Raw genomic sequence first — 20702 nt, 5'->3', positions numbered from 1 at the left:
AACACAATAAAACATGCACACAACACACTCCCATAGCCACACTTTCCCCGACTGACTGATCACCTCCTGCATTCAATAGGAAGCTGGATTTTATTCAAGTGCTCTACCTGCATGCACACACATATGCAGTATAAAGGGAGCTGATGAAGAAAAACAAGCACAACTAACCAGTACGGAGTTCCAATGAACGACTTCCTCTTGGCTAAAGTTGCTGTGATCTGGGCCGATACACCAAAGTCAGCTAGAGAGAGAAAAAGGAGAGGAGAGAAAAAAGGTGGGAAAGGAAAAAGAAAGCAGAATGAGGATAATAGAGCGGAAGAAGTGGAAGAATTAATGTGATCAGGGAGAAATGGGGAAAAAAGTGGGCGAGTAAGAACAGAAATGATCATACGAAGGGGGAACAGGAGAGAGACAACGTCAGCAAACGAGGCCGGATTCAGTCTTTTGAAGCAGAAGGTAATTACAGAAGCATGGCGTGTTGATCTCACCTAGTTTAACATAGCCGTTGTCTGTCAGGAGGATGTTGGCTCCCTGTCAGACAAACACAACCAGCATCAGGACCCGACACCAGGAAAGCACATTTCAGGTCAGTTCAAAGACGCACGTTCAGCAGCGCACGTGGTCTGAAGCTATGAATATGGATACCCCTTTTCCAGTTTCCATGGACGACTTCTGAGATCAGGTTAATCTGTGTTGCCGCTCTGAGCTACATGAGACTGAAAAGTGATATCTTGTCCACCTTCCAACAGGAAGTCTCATACAATATATTTCCATTACCAGCTGACAGGTGGTTTGGAAAGTCTGGCTGAAAAGCTCCAAACTCACCTTGATGTCTCTGTGCATTTTGCCTTTGTTGTGTAGGTAGTATAAACCCTGTGAACAGAAACACATAGCAACTGGGGTTATTGGCTGTTACTGCAGAAAAAAAGGAAAGTCATGTGATTAAAATAACATTGAAGAATTGAATAGAAGTCAATTTTAAAATACTTAATGGTTTGAACAGCTTTTTAGGAGTAAAATTACAACCGTGTAGATGAAAACCAGATGAAGCTGAAAATCAAGCATTTTTCAAGGACTGCATTCAAATTCAAGCACATTCCCAAACTTCAAAACATTTAAATCAATCTTTAAAGGCTGTATGAACCCTGATATTTGTAAAAGGAGATTCAGTATTTAGATATTTTTCATCAGAACCATCTGTTGCTCGAATGAAAATCAAATGTTTGTGAGATTGGCTGAATTTCCAGTTGGCAGCACGGACACATCATCTGTGATGGATGGCTGGCTCAAACGTACAATGCTAACACTTAACAGCGTTTCCTCTGTAACTGTATGCAGCTGTGGTGTTTTTGGCAATAATTACGGTCTTGTCTCAATGTTTTATGAGTTCGATTTCAAAACGCATATGAGGAGCACAAGTTGACCTTCATAAATAACTCAAGGTGGTTTTCTGACTTCTTCAGTGTCCAGCAAGTGGCCAGCTCTCACTCAGCAGAGTCAGCGCTCGAGTGTTAGCATGAAGCGCTAAAGCCAGTGAACATTCGAGACCATTAACGCTTTTGGTGTTTATGTTCTCATCATCTTACAGAGACACTGAAACATCGGTGCAGACGGGTGAAAACACGCTACCTGCAGGGTCTCCCGTGACATGTAGGCTATCTGTGACTCTGACAAAGGCCCGGTGACTGGAGGAGTGAAAGGAGGAGGAGAGAGACAGGCACGGAGAGAGATGGATGATATGACAGAGTGAGAGAGGGTGCAAACGAAAAACAGCACAGTTAAGATCAAAATGTGTGTGTCGGTGTGTGTGTGTGTGCATTCGGGTGCATGATGTTCTTACCGTGATAGATATCCTGCAGAGAACCTCCCCCACAGTACTCCATACTGATCCATAACTTATCTCTCCTGCACACACACACACACAGAACAGTGTCACCTTCACACAAAACTAATTTCCCCTCACACACGTTTCATCTCCTTTTTATTTTGTTTATTTCCTCACATGCACCAGCTCCTCTCTCTTTTCCTCTCTCTGACGAACGCATGTGCCCGCTCTGAAGAAATGCCTTCATGTCGTGCACTTTAACAGCTATCGTAACTAATCCATTGTACTGACACACACACACGCACACACACGCACACACACTCCTCTCTCACCGGAGATAACTGCCAAAATAGGCTACGATGTTGGAGTGTTTGCAGTCCTTCATCATTATGATCTCCTGCTGGACGACAGCAAAGTCCTCACCTGGAGTGAACACATATGTACACACACATTATTATTATTATTATTATTATCACAGTGATAATCTGGTATCTTAATATCTCGACATGGTTATCGTTATGTACAAAGCAACAGAAAATAGGAGAAGTGGGCTTGTTCATGGAGTGTGTGACTGACTGATGGAGGGCAGATGTGATGGGAGCGAGAGGACGTATTTCAACAAATTTTCATTTTTTGAATTCCACACTTGATGACCATAATTGTTTAGCAATGATGTCATGATACATTTCCACTAACATTTCCTGCAACTTCCTGTAAGGAAAAGGGGCAAATGACCGGGTTAAGGACAGTGATAGATGGGAAAGGATCTGCAAGTGTAGGGTGAGAGTGGGAGTGAACGGGGGAGATCGTGATAAAGAGGTTTGTGAAGAAGAGTCTGACGAAGGTAAAAAGACCGTGAGAGGATCACATGGTGAAAAAGCCAAAGATGGAGGATGACAGAGCGACTGACAGAACAGTTGGAGAGGTAGAAAGTAAGAAAACTTTATTCATAAACTGCAATTCAAAACCAGAGTTACAAGGAGATGTACAATACAAACACTGAAGAAGAGGCAGGTAGCTGGAATAGAGAAAAAAACAATACAAAAAACTAGGCAGAAAGGAAACCACAGCAGTCAAACAAACAAACATTAAATGGAATAAAAGCTTCACAGAAGGCAAACGCACAAATAGATGTAGCTGCACAAAGGGAGATAAAGGAAGACAAAGACAGAAAAGAAAACTCACCCGGTTCCAGTTTGATGACTTTGATAGCAGCCAGCTCTCCCGTGTTTACATTACGAGCCTAAAGGAGGAAAACGGGGAGAAAGTGAGACAGTGCAGGCTCTTAAACACACCGCGAAGCTCCGGCAGCGCTGTTCATGCAACTTCAAGGTAGATCTGAGCTGCACTTGACTGAACCGGGACACAGGCGAGCTTCTCCCAGCTGAGTGGAAGCTAATGAATCAGTTTCACACACGTCACCCCTGAACGTGTTCACATGCACTGAGTAACCAGGTTGTTGTAAATCTGTGTAGCGATGCAGAGATGAGAGGGCAGACAGACAGACTGAGACAGGCTGGATCTCACATGCAAATCTAACTGGATTTAACCAACACTCAGTCAGCTGTTACTTTCCCTGCGTGCAGCATTTTGTCATGCACATGCAGACTTGTCGAAAGCCAATTAGAACAGCGGTTACGCGTATATGCACGACAGAGAAAAGTGGATTCTCCAGCAGAAATCCAGCCGGGGAACTTTAAAAAAACAGAAAAATGTAGCAAACAAAGTGGAAACCTGGCTCGATGCACTGTGTTGATTAATGGTGTAACATGAACAGGATCCTTCTGTTTACTGCACGACCGTCACGGAGGGTAAAAGGATCGATGCTGTGATCACGTTACACACCTGTAAAAACCTCTCACTGTACTCTCAACTACTTTGAACTAGAATCATAAACTACTATTTTGGTTTCTCATAAGGCTTCAAAACTCATGGATTTTTCACTCTAGCTAGTTTTCCTGGATCATATTTCATTCTCTCACCAACACCTGCAGCAACATCTCCCACAAAAGCAGCCCTTTGTGGTAAAGATCACGATGGGTGCAACTAATACTTTAAAGACATTTCAGAGCAAGTTTTGAACTGTTACACGATCATCTTTAATCCACTGCTCAGACACACAATCCCCAGTCCTTTATTTGATCAACTAATGCGGAATATCCACATCAGAAACTCTCTTTCACAGTATTTATTTCCTGCATTGATGTCATGTTACTAATGTGACCAGAAAGGCTCAATTATGTTGTGTGCAGCCAGTTTTGCAAATACCAGAATTCATTCATAACTCATTCAGAAAACATCTGGCTGTTTTTCCTGTATTCCTGAAAAGCTGACTTTTGTCAAAAAGCAGGGGGTTTTGCAGGAGACTGAGGCTGACTCTATAAATAGCGAGCTGTGTTTACACTTAGCAGCAGTGCTGGTGGGTCGGGAGAGGAATCCTATATGAAATGTACATGAATAAAAGATGGTCTTTCAGCGGAGACGTGAGTTGCTGGCCTCTCACAGGGCAAGAATGCGCAAATACGACTGAGTGACATTACAGAAGTATGTGTGAGAGGGCGACCAGTGTGTGTGTGTGTGTGTGTGTGTGTGTGTGTGTGTGTGTGAGAGAGAGAGAGAGACATTTTACATTAACTGATAAAACCAAGACGTTCAACAGACAAAACAACAGCTTTCAAAACATGAGCAGCCTGGGACAAATGCCTCAAACACAACAGCTCTTGCTATGTCGTCTAATTCTATGGTTTTACTATTTGTAGTTTCAGTGGAGGAACCAACAAAAACGCCCCCATCGAACCTGATCCCGTCTGCGTATTTATACAACACTAGAGAGAAAAAACATGACATTTTACATTCTGGTCTGTCCACTTTAGTGGAACATTATCACATCAGGACATCCATTCATATTCCCCTCAGACACACAATAAGGCAAAAATGCCTTATGATAAAGAACATTAAAGTGCAGTACAACAGAAGGACAGAGTTTGGCTGTAACTAAAGGAACACTTGCACTGTTAGCTGAATCAATCAATGCCGTTGTGTTATTACTGGATCAACATGTAAAGTTTTTAAAATCGATTTTTTAAAATACGATAAAGAGACGCGTAATGAGCAAACTGAACTGCTGTGTCAGCATAAACAGTGACAGCCCCCCGTGGCTTAAGGAAAAAAGCTCAAACTTCAACAAGGCAGCAGAGAGCCGCTCACACAAGTGGACTGCAGAGACAAGACAGCGATGAGGAGACAAAATAAAAGACAGAAGTCAAGGATAACCGCAGTAAGAACAGCTTCACTATCAAAACCAATCGGTAATATTAAAGACGAAAACGGATTCTCGGCTTTGTCTATCAGGAAGGCAACGATTGTTTTCCTCAGCCCAAGAGGAAGACCGAGTGAAGAACAGAGGCCAGCCCACACCAAAACAAAGCTGTGGTGGGAGGGAGGAGATACAAAGAGACGCAAAGAGAACAGAAGAAGAGGGAAGCAGAGCTGAGAGCAGAGACAGTGTGTCTTCAGTCAGCAGACAGACCAGAGATGAGTCATAGCGCTCAGTGCCACCGTGAGCGGCAACAACACGCAGCCTGACTCCACTTGACGGGCCGGCTGTTTGTGAGCGACTGAAGCATGCCGTCTGCTGAAGCCAAAGGGGCCGGAGGCTGGATCACCAGTTATCTACAAGGTCCGCCGTGCAGAAGTGTCCTGAGGCGGCCGAACGCACAAATACGATCACGCTGGATTAGCTAGCTAGCAAAGAAACTGATCAGAAAAGACGAACAAACAAAGCTCAAAAATGCGTTCTAAGAAATCAGCATCCATGCATAAATACATGAATGACATCCACAGCAGGGCAGTGCAATCCATCAATCCTTCAAATTTAGGAAAAATGCATTCAGGGATGACTGAACAAAGATCACCAATGACAAAATATCAAAGAAGGAGACCCCTGAATGTAAGGCTGTTTCTGAGTATTTACAGTGAATAGCTGGAAAAGCAAAAGGCAAAGTTTCCCTACTCATTTCAATGAGTGGGAACTGCAAACCTAACAGCTAAAATGTCACGTAAATGAGCGACTGATGAGATCACCACTACATTAACACAGGCTGGGCGCCTCACTGCCCCATGCTGAGATGATGGACGCTTGCTGATGGTGACACAGAGTGATGGCGTCCAGTCCTGTTATATATGCACATACAGCCCAATATAAGAGTTTGGTTTAAGAGGACCCGCTCCCTCTGGAGATAGATAAGGTAGTGAAAACACATTGGATCTTATTTTCAGGTGATTATAAATGAATGAAAATGATGCTCGATGCTCAGCCTGATGTGGGATATTTTACCTCATGACAATCGACTTAAAAGGGAACAACAAATAAAAAAAAAGAGCATTTCCTCTCAAAGCCAAGTCAGGACTGCTGGATAAGAGAGTTGTTTTGATGTATTAAACTGAAGGATCAGCAGTGGACTGATGTGAGCTTCTATTTCGTAGTAATGCAGAAATTTAGCTCATATCCATCATTAACACCTCTATCAGGCTGCGTGTGTGTGTGTGTGTGTGTGTGTGTGTGTGTGTGTGTGTGTCATACACTCAGCATATGGCCAGCACAGCGGAGGATCAGCGTGGCATTTCACTCTCTCTGACCATGAAAAGAAAACAAGGGCAACCACCTAAGCAGCAGCAGCAGCAGCAGCATCAGCAGCAGCTCACCATGCTAATCACTGCAGATCCTGCACCATCTCATCTCACTCCGAAGCTGTTTGTTTACCAATGTGTGTCAACTGAATTCACCTTCATCCACTACACGTTTGTATTTACAGTTAATCCCGTGTGACAGAAGCCTCGTGAGACGCTCCTGGCGGGCCACTGGTCTGATGGAGTGACTTGCGTGAGGTCAGAGGTCATGTCAGGGCGGCGCTCGTCATCGCAGAGAAAAGTCACCTCGGGTCACCGGTTCATGTCCGAGGATTCATCCGCTTACTCTCTGCTTACGTATCGACTGGTGACGGGAATCAGCAGTGACCTCCTCAGTAAATCAGCTCTTAGCACACTGATTTTAATTATGGTGGTTCATTTTATGACTTTTATAATTGGCTGGTACTGTCAATACAAAGTCAATGTCATGCAGTGTTTAACTCTGTATTTAGTGTTTGCGTGTCGATCTGCACACTGAGCAGCTCCACTGCTGCAGTCGGGGCATTGAGGGCTGGCCGGGGGCAATAACTGCACCAGCAGCTGCTTATTCAGTTGCTCCGACAAGATTTTTCCGACAGATTGGAGGCCTCAAACAGGTGACTTTCAAGACAACCAGTGCATTAGGCCATGCAGCAATGGCCTTTTTTTTCACATACTGACGTGAGTTTACCAATTCTCAAATTATGACCACAATTCCAAAAAGTTGGGACATATACTCAATTGAAAACAGCACAAAGACAATATATTTAATGTGTGTCCTCATCAGCTTCATCGATTTTTGTAAACATCCTTTAAATTAGGATGAGAACTGAGTTTAACGAGCACGATTGATTAGTTTGTTTTCGGTCAAGCTCAGCCACGGGAGGGGAACAGGTGAGGCGAAAAGCTGTGCGCAGCGATGTGCTTTTATTTAAAACATCTGTCTTTCAACAAACTACCCGCTCACTCAAACAAAACCCCCAAATGTCCACATAAACACACACACACACCACAATCATCCACAACCTCTCAGGGCCACTTCAATTTAGCGGAGTAACTTTTTATTAGCACTCAAAGTCGACTTCTACACGCTGCAAAGTCATCCACCCAGAGGAGTCACTTCACCCAGCCCACACCTTAAAGCAAGTGATGGGCACTGCGACAGCAATATAACCGCCTCTGTTTCCAATACAACTCAACGAGGCTGAAAGGAAATCACTGAAATGCTTCACTAGAAACTGATGAGATCGATGCCTCAAAATCACAGCGCGATGCAGTTCGGTCTGAGAACAAGGCCGAGATCAGTGTTCAAAACTAAAACTTAAACATCTCACGAGACGTTTGGTGAGAGGAAAGCACCAACGACATCCACTCCGAGTGTCGGCCTGTGACATCACAAGCAACAACGGTCCAGACGACAGACATAAACATCCCACCACCGTCAATTAGTCATCTAAATGTTTCCTCAGACGCACTTAACTGATATCAAACAATTATTCAGCTCTGAGTGCTCCCCACTGCATCACATGAGCACACGGTCTTAAAATTAGACTTGACACTTGTGCTAACGTGGTGCCAAGATTTACTGAACCAGTTCGGCAGCAGGGTTGTATCCTGGCAGAGGAATGAGCACCAGAGCGCTCCAAAAACCAGCCTCAAAGACGGACTCCCTTCCTGGTTACTCAGTAATGAGGCAGCTTTTAGCTGCAGTGACGTGTCACTCGTGCAGCGCTGCCCATCACTGCCTTCAGTGGATTTCGGTGGAAACGTAGATATGTCCTCATCCAAAAGGATTTCCTTGTATTCTTCTAAATAATCTCTGAAAGAATGAAAAAGGCTGAAAAGGAGCTTCAGCACAAACATCTTTAACTTGTCGAGCCATCAGAAAGACCCCCCAACCGGGATCAAACCCCCTGTGCAAAGACGCTGCTTTATGTTTTCTCTCGTTTGTCATGGTGATGCGAAAGCACTGGAAAAGTCCATATTAATCAGCGGCCTTGCCTTTGTTTTCACGCAGGCTCTTAATACCAGCTGAAGTGCAGTGTGACTGAAGGAGGAATTCATTGTTCGATTTAATGAATCACTCTGGTGACTGACAGTCACAGCTCCTCTAATTCAAGAGTAAAACCTGCTGAGTGGAGGTTTCCCGCCTCAAACGCAGCGACACAGTGTTGTAAACATGTGCGTTGGTGAGGGACGGCCCGCAGACTTCCATCACCTGTCGCACCATTTGCTGTTTGCACTGTGGACATTCTGCAAAACAGCTTATTGCAGTCGTTTTACTCATCATTTAATAAAGGAACAAATACAAGCTGCAGGATCTTCTACTAATCTCTATTAATGGAAGTCAACTGTTTAAATGGCTGCTTATCTTCTGGCTCAAGATAACGTGAACCACACGGGCCCGGCCACTGGTTTACATGGTGAAAATACAGAGAGGGTGTGCTTACTGTGCAGAGGAATCCGCTTAAAATACATCACCATGGGCAGTGAATGCATCAGAAACTTTAGACAAAACATACTTTGACTTTTTAATTAAGACAATGGCTTTTAATCCAACCACTTAAATTAAGATTTAAGTCGACTTAGAAAATTTTTGATCACATACTTAATAAGATAAAACTTTATTAAGGCCACGCTGGGGAAATTAAGTTAAGAAAAAAATATACAAGACAGTAAACATTGCGTAAGATGTAATGGATGTGAGCACTACTGTTAATAATGTGATCACTTCTTGACTGAGGGCTTTTGAACTTAGCATTATTTTAACTTAATACCACACCACCTTAATCTAAAACGACTTTAGGAGGCTGTAAATGTTCCTTTGTACATCTGGTGTTGTTCCTGTCCTCCACACTGTGTCATTAACTACCGCGTAACTATGCAAGTTATCAATAAGTCACTGCACAGTGGCACAGAGACAAATTCCTGCACAGCACATTAACTGTACTTGGCGAACAGAGACCAGAGTGCCAGGATGGGGACTACAGTAAATTTCCGATCTGAAGCCAGGGAGGATTTAAGGAGGCGAGAGCTTTTGTGAATGCAGGCTGAGGGCTGTGTATCAAAACAACTGGAGGAACAGTGACAAAAACAGGATGGTTCTGGGCCAGCAGCTTTAATTGTGACTCGGCAGCCATCTGTGCATGTGTGTCTATGCATGTGACGATACAATCATCTGGTTTCATGTGTGTGTGTGTACTATGCTGCAGGCTTCTGAGCTAGTGAAACAATAGGACATGAACACACAAGCACACACACACACACACACACACACACACACACACAGAGGAAGTGAAGATTCCTGCATTCCTGGACCGTGGCTGCCCAGCTGTGCCCCACACACACACACACACACACACACACACACACACACACACACACACACACACACACACACCGAAATCTAGCCTGAGGAAATCTTTTCCGTCACCACATTTATCGCTCGCAAGTGTGTGAGTCTTACTTTAAATAGATCAGAAACGTGTGGATGCACAATCACCACGAAGGCCTTCATACCTCTGTCGCTACTACGAAGGAACATGGAGCATCAAAGTCAACATTTACCCTCTTTTAATCCGGAATAAGTAAGATTTCAAGTTGGTTTAAGGGGATCTGAAGATGACGTTCTGCCTCAATATGGCCACATGTACTGTTTCATGAAGCTATTTTTATTTATATTGATTACATGCCCCAAATAACCGTGCCAGGTTTGGGATATTTGGCTGACTGTGCTGGTAGAAACAACAAAAACTGAACTGGCATAAAGGAAGACCGCTAGCATTGCCTTCCTCTAATGCAAAGTCCAAAAATACCCAGATGGCCGGGATGTTTCGAGAGCACAAACTGCGACTGAAATGGTCATTAACTGATCTCTGTCCCCACTAGAAGGCCGTCGTCTGCCTCCTGCCTCCACCTCCTCAACCCGAAGCCACTGTCAACCTTGAAGAAAACGAGCCAGTCAGCCTGTTTAAGAGACAGAAGTTACGTCAGAACCTGCGTGTTGGTAAATACTTGGCTTTGAGTGAGGGCAGCTCTTCCAGCGGCCCCTCCGGAGCAGATTTTCAGGGCTACAGGGGAACACATCAAGCTGATACTGACATTTAGTGAAGCTCTTTCAAGCAGTCTAAATGACAAAGTAGGACTTAAAGAGCAGACAAAAGAAGAGCGTTATCGCTTCTCCACCCACATAAAGTGACAAATCAATACTTAAACTGCATCTTCGGCATCAGTGAGGAAGCTGGCCTTCTGCAGAGAGCCGGCCGCATCAATGTCAGATATTTCTCTTTTCCAGTCTGTTTGGTTTCCTTTGGTTTAAAGCACCACACAGCTGTCAGATTGGCAGTTTACTGTCATCATGTTGCAGGAATTCTGAAGGTTAAATCAAACTGTTGCATTTCAAACACAAAACACTTGGAAATCACTCGGCGCTGTCGCCTCCAACATGAGGCGAGTTGGGCGGCTTCCTTCCAGTATTGACAGACAGCTCATGATTTGTGTTTGGGACATGTAAATGGTATTTGAACATGTTTTGTTGGTGTTACTTACACTGGAATTTATGATGAAATACTCGACAGTACTGCTCAGCTGGTAATGTCAAGTATTTCAGGAATGATTCTGGCAGAAATCTTAATTATCTCTGCCAGGCCTGAGCCTGGAGGGGATCGTGTGTTTGTTCCTGTGTGTCTCACATACTACTGAACCAGTGAGACTAATAATATCTTCTGCACATTTCTGACTGCATGCTCAAGGACCAGGTGTTTGCAGTGATACCCAAAAAAATGATTTTAGTGACTGCTGTGTTTTATGCTGCTGTTCGCTGCTGGCCATAAGTGATCAACACCTGCTTCAATCTGGCAGCAAAAGGCCTTTCCAGCAATCAGCTGGGCTAAAACAAGGCTTACCAAGTCTGTTACAGGCCATATTTTGACCTTTGTTGTGGCCAAAAACCTGACATCCATCGATAAGTTTGGTCTCACCTTCAACTGAGGCGTCTACAGATCAATTCCATACCCAATATCTTATGATCCAATGAAGTTAGGCATGACACAAGATGAATAATTCCCTCTTTTCCTTTGCTATCATCTTGACTGTAAGCCTGGTTGAGATCTCTTCTAGTTGGGAACTGATTTGTCTGTAAAAGTCAACCCTGCCTGAACACACCTCATGTAAGGAGAGAGAAGAGTTTCATAGTCTGAGTTTAAATTGAGAGTTTCGCACCAATGAATAAGCTAAATGCACTGGGGCAGCTTCAGAAAATACTGGTACATCTCAAAGATACCAGTCTACTGCATCCTACAAGCCCCTTCATGGAGGACTGAACCTGTGATCTCAATATCAGTCAAGCCTCCTCCAGTTTCTACCTGATACAGACAAAGAGGCAACAACAGACCTGTCAACCCTCCCGTTTTTTCTCTCCTCTATTTCACCCTTCTCTCCTGCTGTCCTCACGTTTAAATATTTAAACATCTAGTGACAAGAAGAAGAAGGAGGATGAACATGAGAGGGATGGATGACCTGCCAAAAAGATGAAAAGTCTGCGTAAGAAGCTCACCAAATGGGAGGAGGCTGACCTCAACTTAATGAAGAGCAACGTCAGTCAAATTCATGCTTTTTGCAAAATACGCCACACGGATTTTATTGTATCACGCAGAGGGAAAAGCGACTAATCTGCCAAACAAAAGTTCACCCAGAGGCCCAGAAACATGCTCCACCAGTGACTGTATTTATACCGTCTCTGCCATCCGTTTTCACAACCACCCTCTGGAGCAATCGCCTCACTTGCCTGCAGCCTCTCTCAAAACCACGACTGAAGCATAACATGCGCATATCTTTCAAGAAATACATATTTAAGCTAAATGCTGAATTTATACGCCCTTTTGTGTTTTCATTTATGACAAGCGGGGATGTTCAGAGCATTTCACCTTCCACCAGGCGTCTGATCCTGACCACATAACTGTAGTCACTTCATGTAGGAACTGGTTAACCCAATCCTTGTTGCTCTGATATTTAAAGCAAGTGGTTGCCTTGTGGTGACTTCAGGATTCCCTGTGTGTAGCCTTGTCTAAATGTGAGGGGCATGTGGACAGCGGTGAGGCTGGTGGGACAGACCAGGGCAGGGCGCTGGAAAACTTCCCACATTTTCAAATCCCACTGTTGACAAGAACGGGCTACAAACGGAGGAGAAAACAACGTTCACACTTTGTTTCCTCCTCAAACATTCCTGTCCGAGCCACAGATTTTCGCACAGCGGTAGAACCAAATATAGGCATCAATGAGGTTGACTGAGTGCCCTGGTGCTTAGAAACACATCCTTTAATCCAGAGGTTTCAGGTTTGAGCCCCCGAGTGTCCACCAGCGCGACTACCAACTGCAGCAGCAGCAGCTATAATGACTGTACGGTATATATCAGCTTCATGAAAGCATTCATTAACTCATCAAAACTGAGATCTTACTAATAATCCTGTCATGATTATGTAAACCAGATGACACATTTTTGCTCGTTACAATTGCTTTTACATTAGTTGCACATTAATCAGCTGAACGCTGTTAGTGACAGATCCAGCAGGCTGAGCTGCAATGTGTCTGCAACAAGGCAAGATACCGAACCTAAATTAGGCACAAGATAAGCTGCAGCATCCAAAGACATGATACGGAAAACAAGAAAGGGAAGAAATAACAAGAGATTGATTGGGTTCGTGGTTCTGTGCGTTGAAAAAGGTCTTCAGGACATTTATTCTCCTCTAATCACCACAAAGAGCCTGGAGGTTAACCAAACATCATCCAGCGCTACTGAAGTGTTTAATGAATCTGCAGCCTGCCAAACGCCTCTCCCTCACACCTCGGTCAAATGAAATTCCTCATCAGAGTGAGTGCAACACAAACAACTGCACAAACAACAGCGTGCATGTTAAACTTGAGCAACCTGACTGATTCACTGCCCGACAGCTGATGTGCAAATCAACCAGGCAAGGCTCATACAACACACCTCCAAAACCCATCAGTAAGACCTCACAGCTGGTTTCACATACTCAGCAGTGTGCTTGTCCTGAACTTAATGGTATATTGTGATCACGTTATTCTAGAGGAACTGTACCTCGTCCCGCATGATGCTTTTGTTCCTGTTCTGCAGCATTACTTCACTGTTTTCTGCGATATCACTAATTGTGCAGGACATGCCACAGCTTTGCTTTGTTCTCACGTTGTTTTCTGCTACACAGCGTTACTGCAGTTGTTCTGTGTAGCATAAGATCAACACGGCCAAAGTGAGTGTGGTGGAGCTGGCTGCTACTTCAGGAACTTCATTTCCTTTTGGATGCGGGCTGTCTGCTCCCAGCGCAGGCCCCGTGGAAAGCGAAGGACCAAAGCGAACAGCTCTAACGCGACATAAATCACACAGTCCACCAGGAATTGGGCACCCCAAAGCTTTAATAAAGGCGGCTGGTTCTTACTGGTGTTAAAACATGAACAGAGACGATAGGAGCTGCTGGTTTTACGGGTGTTGTTGTGGTAGCTTGCTCGCCGCCGAGCGCCTTAGCCAAACTGCACTCCCAGGCAGGCAGCTGTCAGTCTCCGTCGCGGCAACACGGAGACAGTTTTAATAAATTCAGCAAAAGCTCTACTATTTTACGATTAATGGCGAAGATACTAGCTCGTCTCTGCATCCGTTTATGTAGAAAGCCGCTGCTCGTTGTCATTTTCTCACAACGTTACTACGAAACGGCTAAAACCGTGGCTAGCTTCTAGATGCTAACAGGTTAACAGGCGTCCGTTCCCGGACAGCTAGCAGCTAAACGTCTATTATCGGACACAAATCAAGCAATTGTTCTTCTGACGTAAAAAAAAGGGGAGCTTTTAACCGCAGTATTTACACAAAGCCCACAGCCTAAAGCGTGTATACAAGTATGTCGCCGAAGACTTAGGAGAATATTTGCAACGACTCACACTTGTAGAGTACAAAGTCAATGTATTTCTGCACGGAAAAATCAGATTTACGTGTGCGCCCGAGATCCGACTACAGATTTACATTATCGATAGTTATGATTATTTATGATTCATCGGCAACCTGGCATTATAACTACTAAAGGGCATTTCTTAAAACGTTAACTCGGCTGTCCACAATGTCGGGAAGAAAGGCCAAAACAATAACAGTCAGCAAAGACCAGCTTTGGATGTGTGTCCGACCATGGAATATGGTGCATGAGTAGCAAAATAAATACTGCATCAGTAACGTTAACTACCAAATCGTATTTGAGACACTGGTTACTGATGGCTCCAGTATTTGCTTTACACTGTTATTGCAAAGTGATTGGGTACAAAGGAAAGCTATGAACGTCTCAGCAGTCTGTGTCCGATGATGGAACTCCACTGCTTCCTTCACTGCAGTTTTACCTTGTACACATCTCCGTATGTGCCGCTTCCTATCCGCTGGATCAGCTCGAAATCCTCCTGCGGGTTCCGCCGGGACAGGTCGACACTGGAGTTCATCATTTCCACGGCCGATTACGGCGCCGATCGCGCACGGTTGACGAACCCCAACAGTGTATGAGAGCAGATATTTTAAGAAAAACATACGGCGTCAGAAAATCCCAACCCGAATCCAATGTAGCTCCAACATGGCGTCCACTGCGCATTGAGCATGCGCAATGGACATCATGGCGTAGCCTGTCCATGGAGTCTGAGCAGGGAGACGGACTGGTGGATTTATGATTGCGACTGGTTTCAAGAGAAAGTAAAAAAAATAAAAATAAAACAAAAATGAGTCAGTAGTTAATTTGTTTGTGCGGGTAAAACTTACAAAGACCAAGAGGCAAAAGCTATTTTTAACCCCAAAACCCATATTGATTTCACTTGATCAATTCACAGTTGGATCAATACAATGAACGTGAAGCCATGTTTTCTAATCTGCACCAGCAGCAAAAACACAGGAAGGTTGGAGCTATCGGGATATGAATGAAAACACTAAGCCTCGTGTGGCCTTGTATGGCCCCGCAATATAAAACTGGGCTAAGCAGGGCTAAACAGTGGCAGATGGCAGCATTGTGATTCAGCCTATCGGGGTCTGTGTTACAGGCGGAACCAAAGTCCCTTTACAGAAAACTTTACAGTTGTCATTTCAGTCCACTCATGATAAGGCTAATGTTACTCCATGTGTCTTAGTGGCAGCAAAAGACCAAAACCAACAATGAACTGATCCTACGAACATGTATTGTCTGTGTCCGGCCTGATATCCTTCTGTGCCATAGACCCAAAATCTATTAAAAACACACCAGTGAGCTACACTGTAGCACTGGGGGCCATGTACCATCTTTATCAAGAACATGGGCACATGGGTCTTTCAATAGATGAAACTATATACTTGTGAGCCATTCTTAAATCTTACATCTTCAGTAGGAACCGGTGGGTTTGGACTGACCACCACAGACAAGATGGGCAGTTTGTACAGCTTCGAGAACGACGAGAAACACAAAAACCTCATGAGAGTAAGCCCTGGCTAATCCTGGAAAAGCACAATCCAAGACCTATGTCGCAAGTTGGTTTCTTTAAATTGCAGTTCAGATGATTTGAATGTAAATTAAATGTAGGATAAGAAGGTGGACAAAGGATTTACCTCTGCAATTGTAACATTTCCAATCGACAGCGAACACAACCCACAACTCACCATTGTTTACAAAAATATGTATATTTGCTCATATTATTTGTGTTGAAAAACAGCAGGAAACAAACAGCCAAATAAAAAACTTCTAATTAAGTGTGGCATTTCAAAATATTCTTCCTAATAAGTGACAAAGAAAAGTAACTAATTACTTTGAAGTGTAACGTCCCCTGACACTGATGAAGTGCTGATCTTGACATATTTGTGGATAAGTCCATCTATCAGGCCTAAGCTGACTCTCAGAGTCGCCTGGTGCCTCAGGGAGGAGAGGGGGGCAGGAACACTGTGCTGCAGCTCAGATCGGGAGTCTGTTCTCTGGGTAGGTGGGGAATTGGCCCCCTGATGGATCTGGAAAGTCTGCTCTTTAGTGGAAGACAGAGATGAAGATGGACAGTCTTGTGTCCCCGTCTGAGGTTTTGTTTCCTGGTGAGATGTTGATCTGGTGTCTTTCTGTGCCAGGAGCTTTTTCAGCAGACAGGATAACTGAGGACTCAGGAGGAGAACCAGGGTACCACCAATACAGAGGACTCTAAACACAGACACATTCAATTCAGCACAGTTAGAACTCGGTTTTTCGACAAGACGAAAAGAATAAAATTTCTCTTGACAAACACAAACACTGAATGTCTAATAATATTTTTGGATTCAGTGAACAACTCGAAAAGAAGCAATGGAAACAGGCACACAGGGGCACAAACCTCTCCATCTCCGCCAGGATGAGTGGCAGGTTGGCAGCCATGTTTGTTTTGGTGCCAAACTTCCTGCCAAATGGCAGGTCACAGACTACAGCATCCACACTGACGCTGGGCAGAGGCAGCACTGCGCACACAGAGGAGGACAGACAAGCCAAGAGGTAATTTAATATGTGACAGCAGGCTCCACACTCACTCCCACACACTGATTCCCATCCAAAACATGCAGCTTCGGATCCCCGCTGAACTAAATAAAGAGTTCTGGAAGCCATATAATTAGAATGAAGGATTAAGTAAAAGGTATCATCACCTGAGACCCACGAGTCAGGTTCTCTAGGACATTAATGACTCCATTTGGAACTGTGTTACACATTTCAGCTGCTGACGAGGCTCTAAAAGCATTCCTAATGCATTTCTGTTTGAGGTGTCTTTATGTGACAGTCCTCCAAAAGGCAGATGTTTACTCTCATACGAGGAGTATGTCTTCTACAAGAAGTCACTGTATTTTTTATTTCAAAAGTCAAGTTAATTTAGGGATATTTTAGCATCTATGGTCAAAATACTGCAGTTCTGGCTTTGACCATTTACTTTGGTGTACACAGCTTTACACTACAACTCCTGCCCACAGACTGACTTCACTGAGGCATCCACTGCAGGTCTCTCTAGATATGAACATTATCTGAATACCAAAAAATGTGAAAGGTTTAATGAGAAACATCTGACATTATTCCAGTGATCAGTCTGTGCACGTTTCTTACCCATGCATGAGGCTTTCAGCAGGTGTATCCTGTTTTTCAGCTCTGCAAACTCTATGTTCTCATTGGCTCTCTGCAGCTGTCCATCATCAAAGTCCACGCCCAGGAAACGGACAGTCTGGAGATCCCAGTGAGAGTGACAGATCAGATTATAATAGTGGTGTTCAAGTTGCACCCTGCAGTATACTATTACTGAAAGGTGCACAATATGTATTAATCTTTATACTTAAAAAATCAAATGTTTGATATATATGATCCTATTTGAAGCCTATAAAGTTCACTGTTCAGACTTTCAGCTATACAGGAGCTCTGTGCAGATCTGTGCCCTGACCTTGTGTTCCTGTGCTGCCTCTATTAAGATGGTTCCCACCCCGCACATTGGATCGACCACACAGGAGCCCGGCTGGGAAACAGGAGACAACACACAGTGCAGAATACACACTTGGTCAATCGCATACGGTGAGACTGTGACCGAAGGCATTATTTTCCTATTGAGTTACAGGCAACAAATATTTTGCTAAAAGTTAGAAAATGACGACAGGTTTATGGTCACAATGAGTCTTTTTTATGGGATTGATAGAGCAAACAAACACTCTAAATGGCAGAAAGTGTCCGCAATAAAGACAAAAAAAGGCTTGAATTATTTAATAGTAACATAAACAAGAGCATGCATCACCTGTATGTGTTAGTACCTGTATCTGAGCCAGTGAGGCCATAGCCCAGGCTACAGTAGACCTCAGTCCTGTGGTTTTGATGTAGCTCCGCTTAGCCAGAGGCAACCTGGAGGAAGGAGATAAGTTATGACTGCTTATCAAATGAACCGGCTCTGTTCAGAGTCTGATTCTTTAAACAGCCTGGACCCTCCAAGAAGACCCTCCACTTATTAATAATGTGTTAAATACAGAGAAGGTTTCTTTCAGTGACCTGGTTAGTGGAATCCCCAGCAGCCAGTGGTCATCGCTCAAATAAATATTTACCTGCAGGAAAGAGCAAACAACTAGTGATGTTCCATTTGAAAGGACAGGCAGCACAATCATCAAACAGGGAGTATTTGCTTAAAATAAAATACATAAAGAGACACAGAACATTGTCTTTTCAATTGTCTGGACAAAAATCAATACAAGCAGGAAGATTTGCCTCCAGCTGTGGATTCTTCAGGTCAGTCTTCCAGCCCAGCAGCCTGCTCAAACCCACTCCAATCACTCTGCTCACCTCCTGTAATAGATACAATATGCAATCACACAATAGTCACCTGAATATAATGTACAGTTATATATGGAACTGACACCTGAATCATCGAAGTCTGTTTAGTGTTCACAAATTGAAGTCTCACAATGAGTGAGACAGTGCACAGTGCTTTGTCTTGCGCGTTTTAACTTCTTCTAACCTGTGCGCTGAAGCATCGGGACAGAGATCCAGTGCACTTGCAGCTGATCCTAAACGAGAGCGGGACAGAGGAAGGCTCTGGTTTGATCCTGCTGGGGTGCAGCAGACTCTCACCTCTTCCTCCTGCAGACTTCACTTTATTTACACCGAGGCAAACATGAGAAGAAGGAAGCAATGGAAACAGAAATGAGAAGATGTTAACCTGAAAAGTTGATGTTTTAAAAGTTAAAAGAAAAACTGAAAAATTATCTCTCTTATTACCATTTTCCAAATTTTCTCCAGTAACGTCCTTTTCCATGTCGTCCGTCCTCCTGCTGCTTCTTTCCACACTGAGTTCCAGTCCTGGTGTTGTGTGATCTCTGTCATTGAAATCTGTTCCTGATGTCACTCCATGTTTACTAGTTTTTGTACAGCTGCTAAACTCAATAACCTGTCCTCTCTCCTCTTCTCCCCCTCTCCTCCTTTCTCCCTCAAACGTCTCTTTCTCTACATTCTTCTCACTTTTAGAGTCTTGAGCTGCACCACTCCTTTCCTCCTCTTCCTCCTCCTCTTCTTCATCATTCCTCTTTCTCTTCCTTTCCAGCGCCTGTGCTCCATTTTGTCTGCCACCGTTCAGCCTCCTGCTGCCACTCTCCTCCCTCTGTTCTCCTGTGCTTTTTCTTGGCTCCACACTAACCTTCTCCTCCTCTTCACTCCTTCTCCCCTCCTCCCTATTCATTGTCACTCCCTGTGCAGAGCTCTGTGCATTGACAGTAGTCCTTCTGTCTGCCAGCTCCCCCTGCAGGCGGCTCCATGTTATTACAGCACGGGTCCACAGATTTCTGTCAGCCAACAGTCTGGACTGCAGCACAGAGGCTGCTTTTGCTTTGAGTATTACAGAGAAAACAAATTAATACAAAAATGGTAATTAGACACTGAATTCCAGGGTAGTTTTTAAGTAGAACAGATCATCTGAGGTGACTTGAGCATCTGAATTTCCCATGATGTGCACCAACCTTTTGGATTCATTAACACTGATGAACATTTATACATGCATAGAATTTACAGTAATATCTGCAGAGGTAAACCTCATGTTTAATATTACATGTATTTGATGCGTCAGGGAGGTACCTGGGCTAGTGTGGGCTGACAGCCACACAGGTGAGTCTTGTTTCAACAGGAGGAAGAGTCTTTCTGCAGTCTTCAGCTCACTGACTCTGTCGATCCCCGCAGAGGAGCTGAACAGCACTTTACCTGGCATCTGACACACCTGGACACACACAAAGTTACTTTAATCTGGATCAACAGACCTAATGTGCAAATATACATAACTTTATGTCTGTGGTAAAAACAAAGGTATGTCTTTATGAAACTTACATACATACATACGTAACATGCTAACGCTAACTAATTAATTTAGTTTTTTTCCAGACACAAGTACAAAACAAATGGCGTATGCTACGGTCACTGTCCGTCACATTTGTCTACCAAATTCTCTAAAACGATGTATGGCGTACGGATTTTTGAAACACTCACATCTTCAGCTGCCAGCTTCTTCTTCACCTCGTCAATTAAAAAATGCTCCATGCCGTTACCAGCGGTGCAGTAGTAGCGAACTAAACTCTCCTCACTTCTCGGTTCAGTCATGATGTGGTAAAATGTGTTCAGAGGTGCGAAACTCTTATATCTGCTGGTAGAAGTTTGCTATATCTATTTAACTATGAAAGTCGCCATATTGGCTT

At 43.9% G+C, this 20702-nt stretch overlaps 2 protein-coding genes across 9 annotated transcripts in view; both read right to left on the bottom strand.

Annotated features, from left to right (window-relative positions):
• LOC143328698 (mitogen-activated protein kinase kinase kinase kinase 3-like) overlaps window positions 1–15127 on the bottom strand; it is a 40489-nt gene extending 25362 nt beyond the window's left edge. For 6 of the 8 annotated variants that reach the window (XM_076743990.1, XM_076743991.1, XM_076743988.1 and 3 more), the window contains exons 1-8: window positions 14885–15122; window positions 3011–3068; window positions 2158–2248; window positions 1841–1905; window positions 1630–1685; window positions 826–873; window positions 489–531; window positions 169–241 (exon numbers count right to left, since the gene is read on the bottom strand). In XM_076743990.1, coding sequence (XP_076600105.1) covers window positions 169–241; window positions 489–531; window positions 826–873; window positions 1630–1685; window positions 1841–1905; window positions 2158–2248; window positions 3011–3068; window positions 14885–14983 — 533 coding nt within the window. In that variant the 5' untranslated portion in view covers window positions 14984–15122. Of the gene's footprint in view, window positions 1–168; window positions 242–488; window positions 532–825; window positions 874–1629; window positions 1686–1840; window positions 1906–2157; window positions 2249–3010; window positions 3069–14884 lie in introns of all 8 variants that reach the window. The other 2 variants (XM_076743985.1, XM_076743986.1) reach the window with 1 other exon arrangement.
• A 190-nt stretch (window positions 15128–15317) lies between these two features.
• thumpd2 (THUMP domain containing 2) lies at window positions 15318–20702 on the bottom strand. Its single transcript, XM_076743373.1, has 11 exons — window positions 20497–20702; window positions 20092–20230; window positions 19243–19845; window positions 18983–19116; window positions 18733–18810; window positions 18520–18572; window positions 18288–18375; window positions 17927–17998; window positions 17599–17713; window positions 16847–16967; window positions 15318–16677 (listed from the first exon to the last, which is right to left on the bottom strand). The coding sequence occupies exons 1-11, from the start codon at window positions 20605–20607 to the stop codon at window positions 16293–16295; spliced, it is 1899 nt and encodes a 632-aa protein (XP_076599488.1). The 5' UTR covers window positions 20608–20702; the 3' UTR covers window positions 15318–16292.

The sequence above is a fragment of the Chaetodon auriga genome, chromosome 11, assembly GCF_051107435.1.
Source record: "Chaetodon auriga isolate fChaAug3 chromosome 11, fChaAug3.hap1, whole genome shotgun sequence".
NCBI lineage: Eukaryota > Metazoa > Chordata > Actinopteri > Chaetodontiformes > Chaetodontidae > Chaetodon > Chaetodon auriga.
The sequence above is the reverse complement of the archived record's forward strand: the minus strand, read 5'-3'. Positions and strand labels throughout refer to the sequence as shown.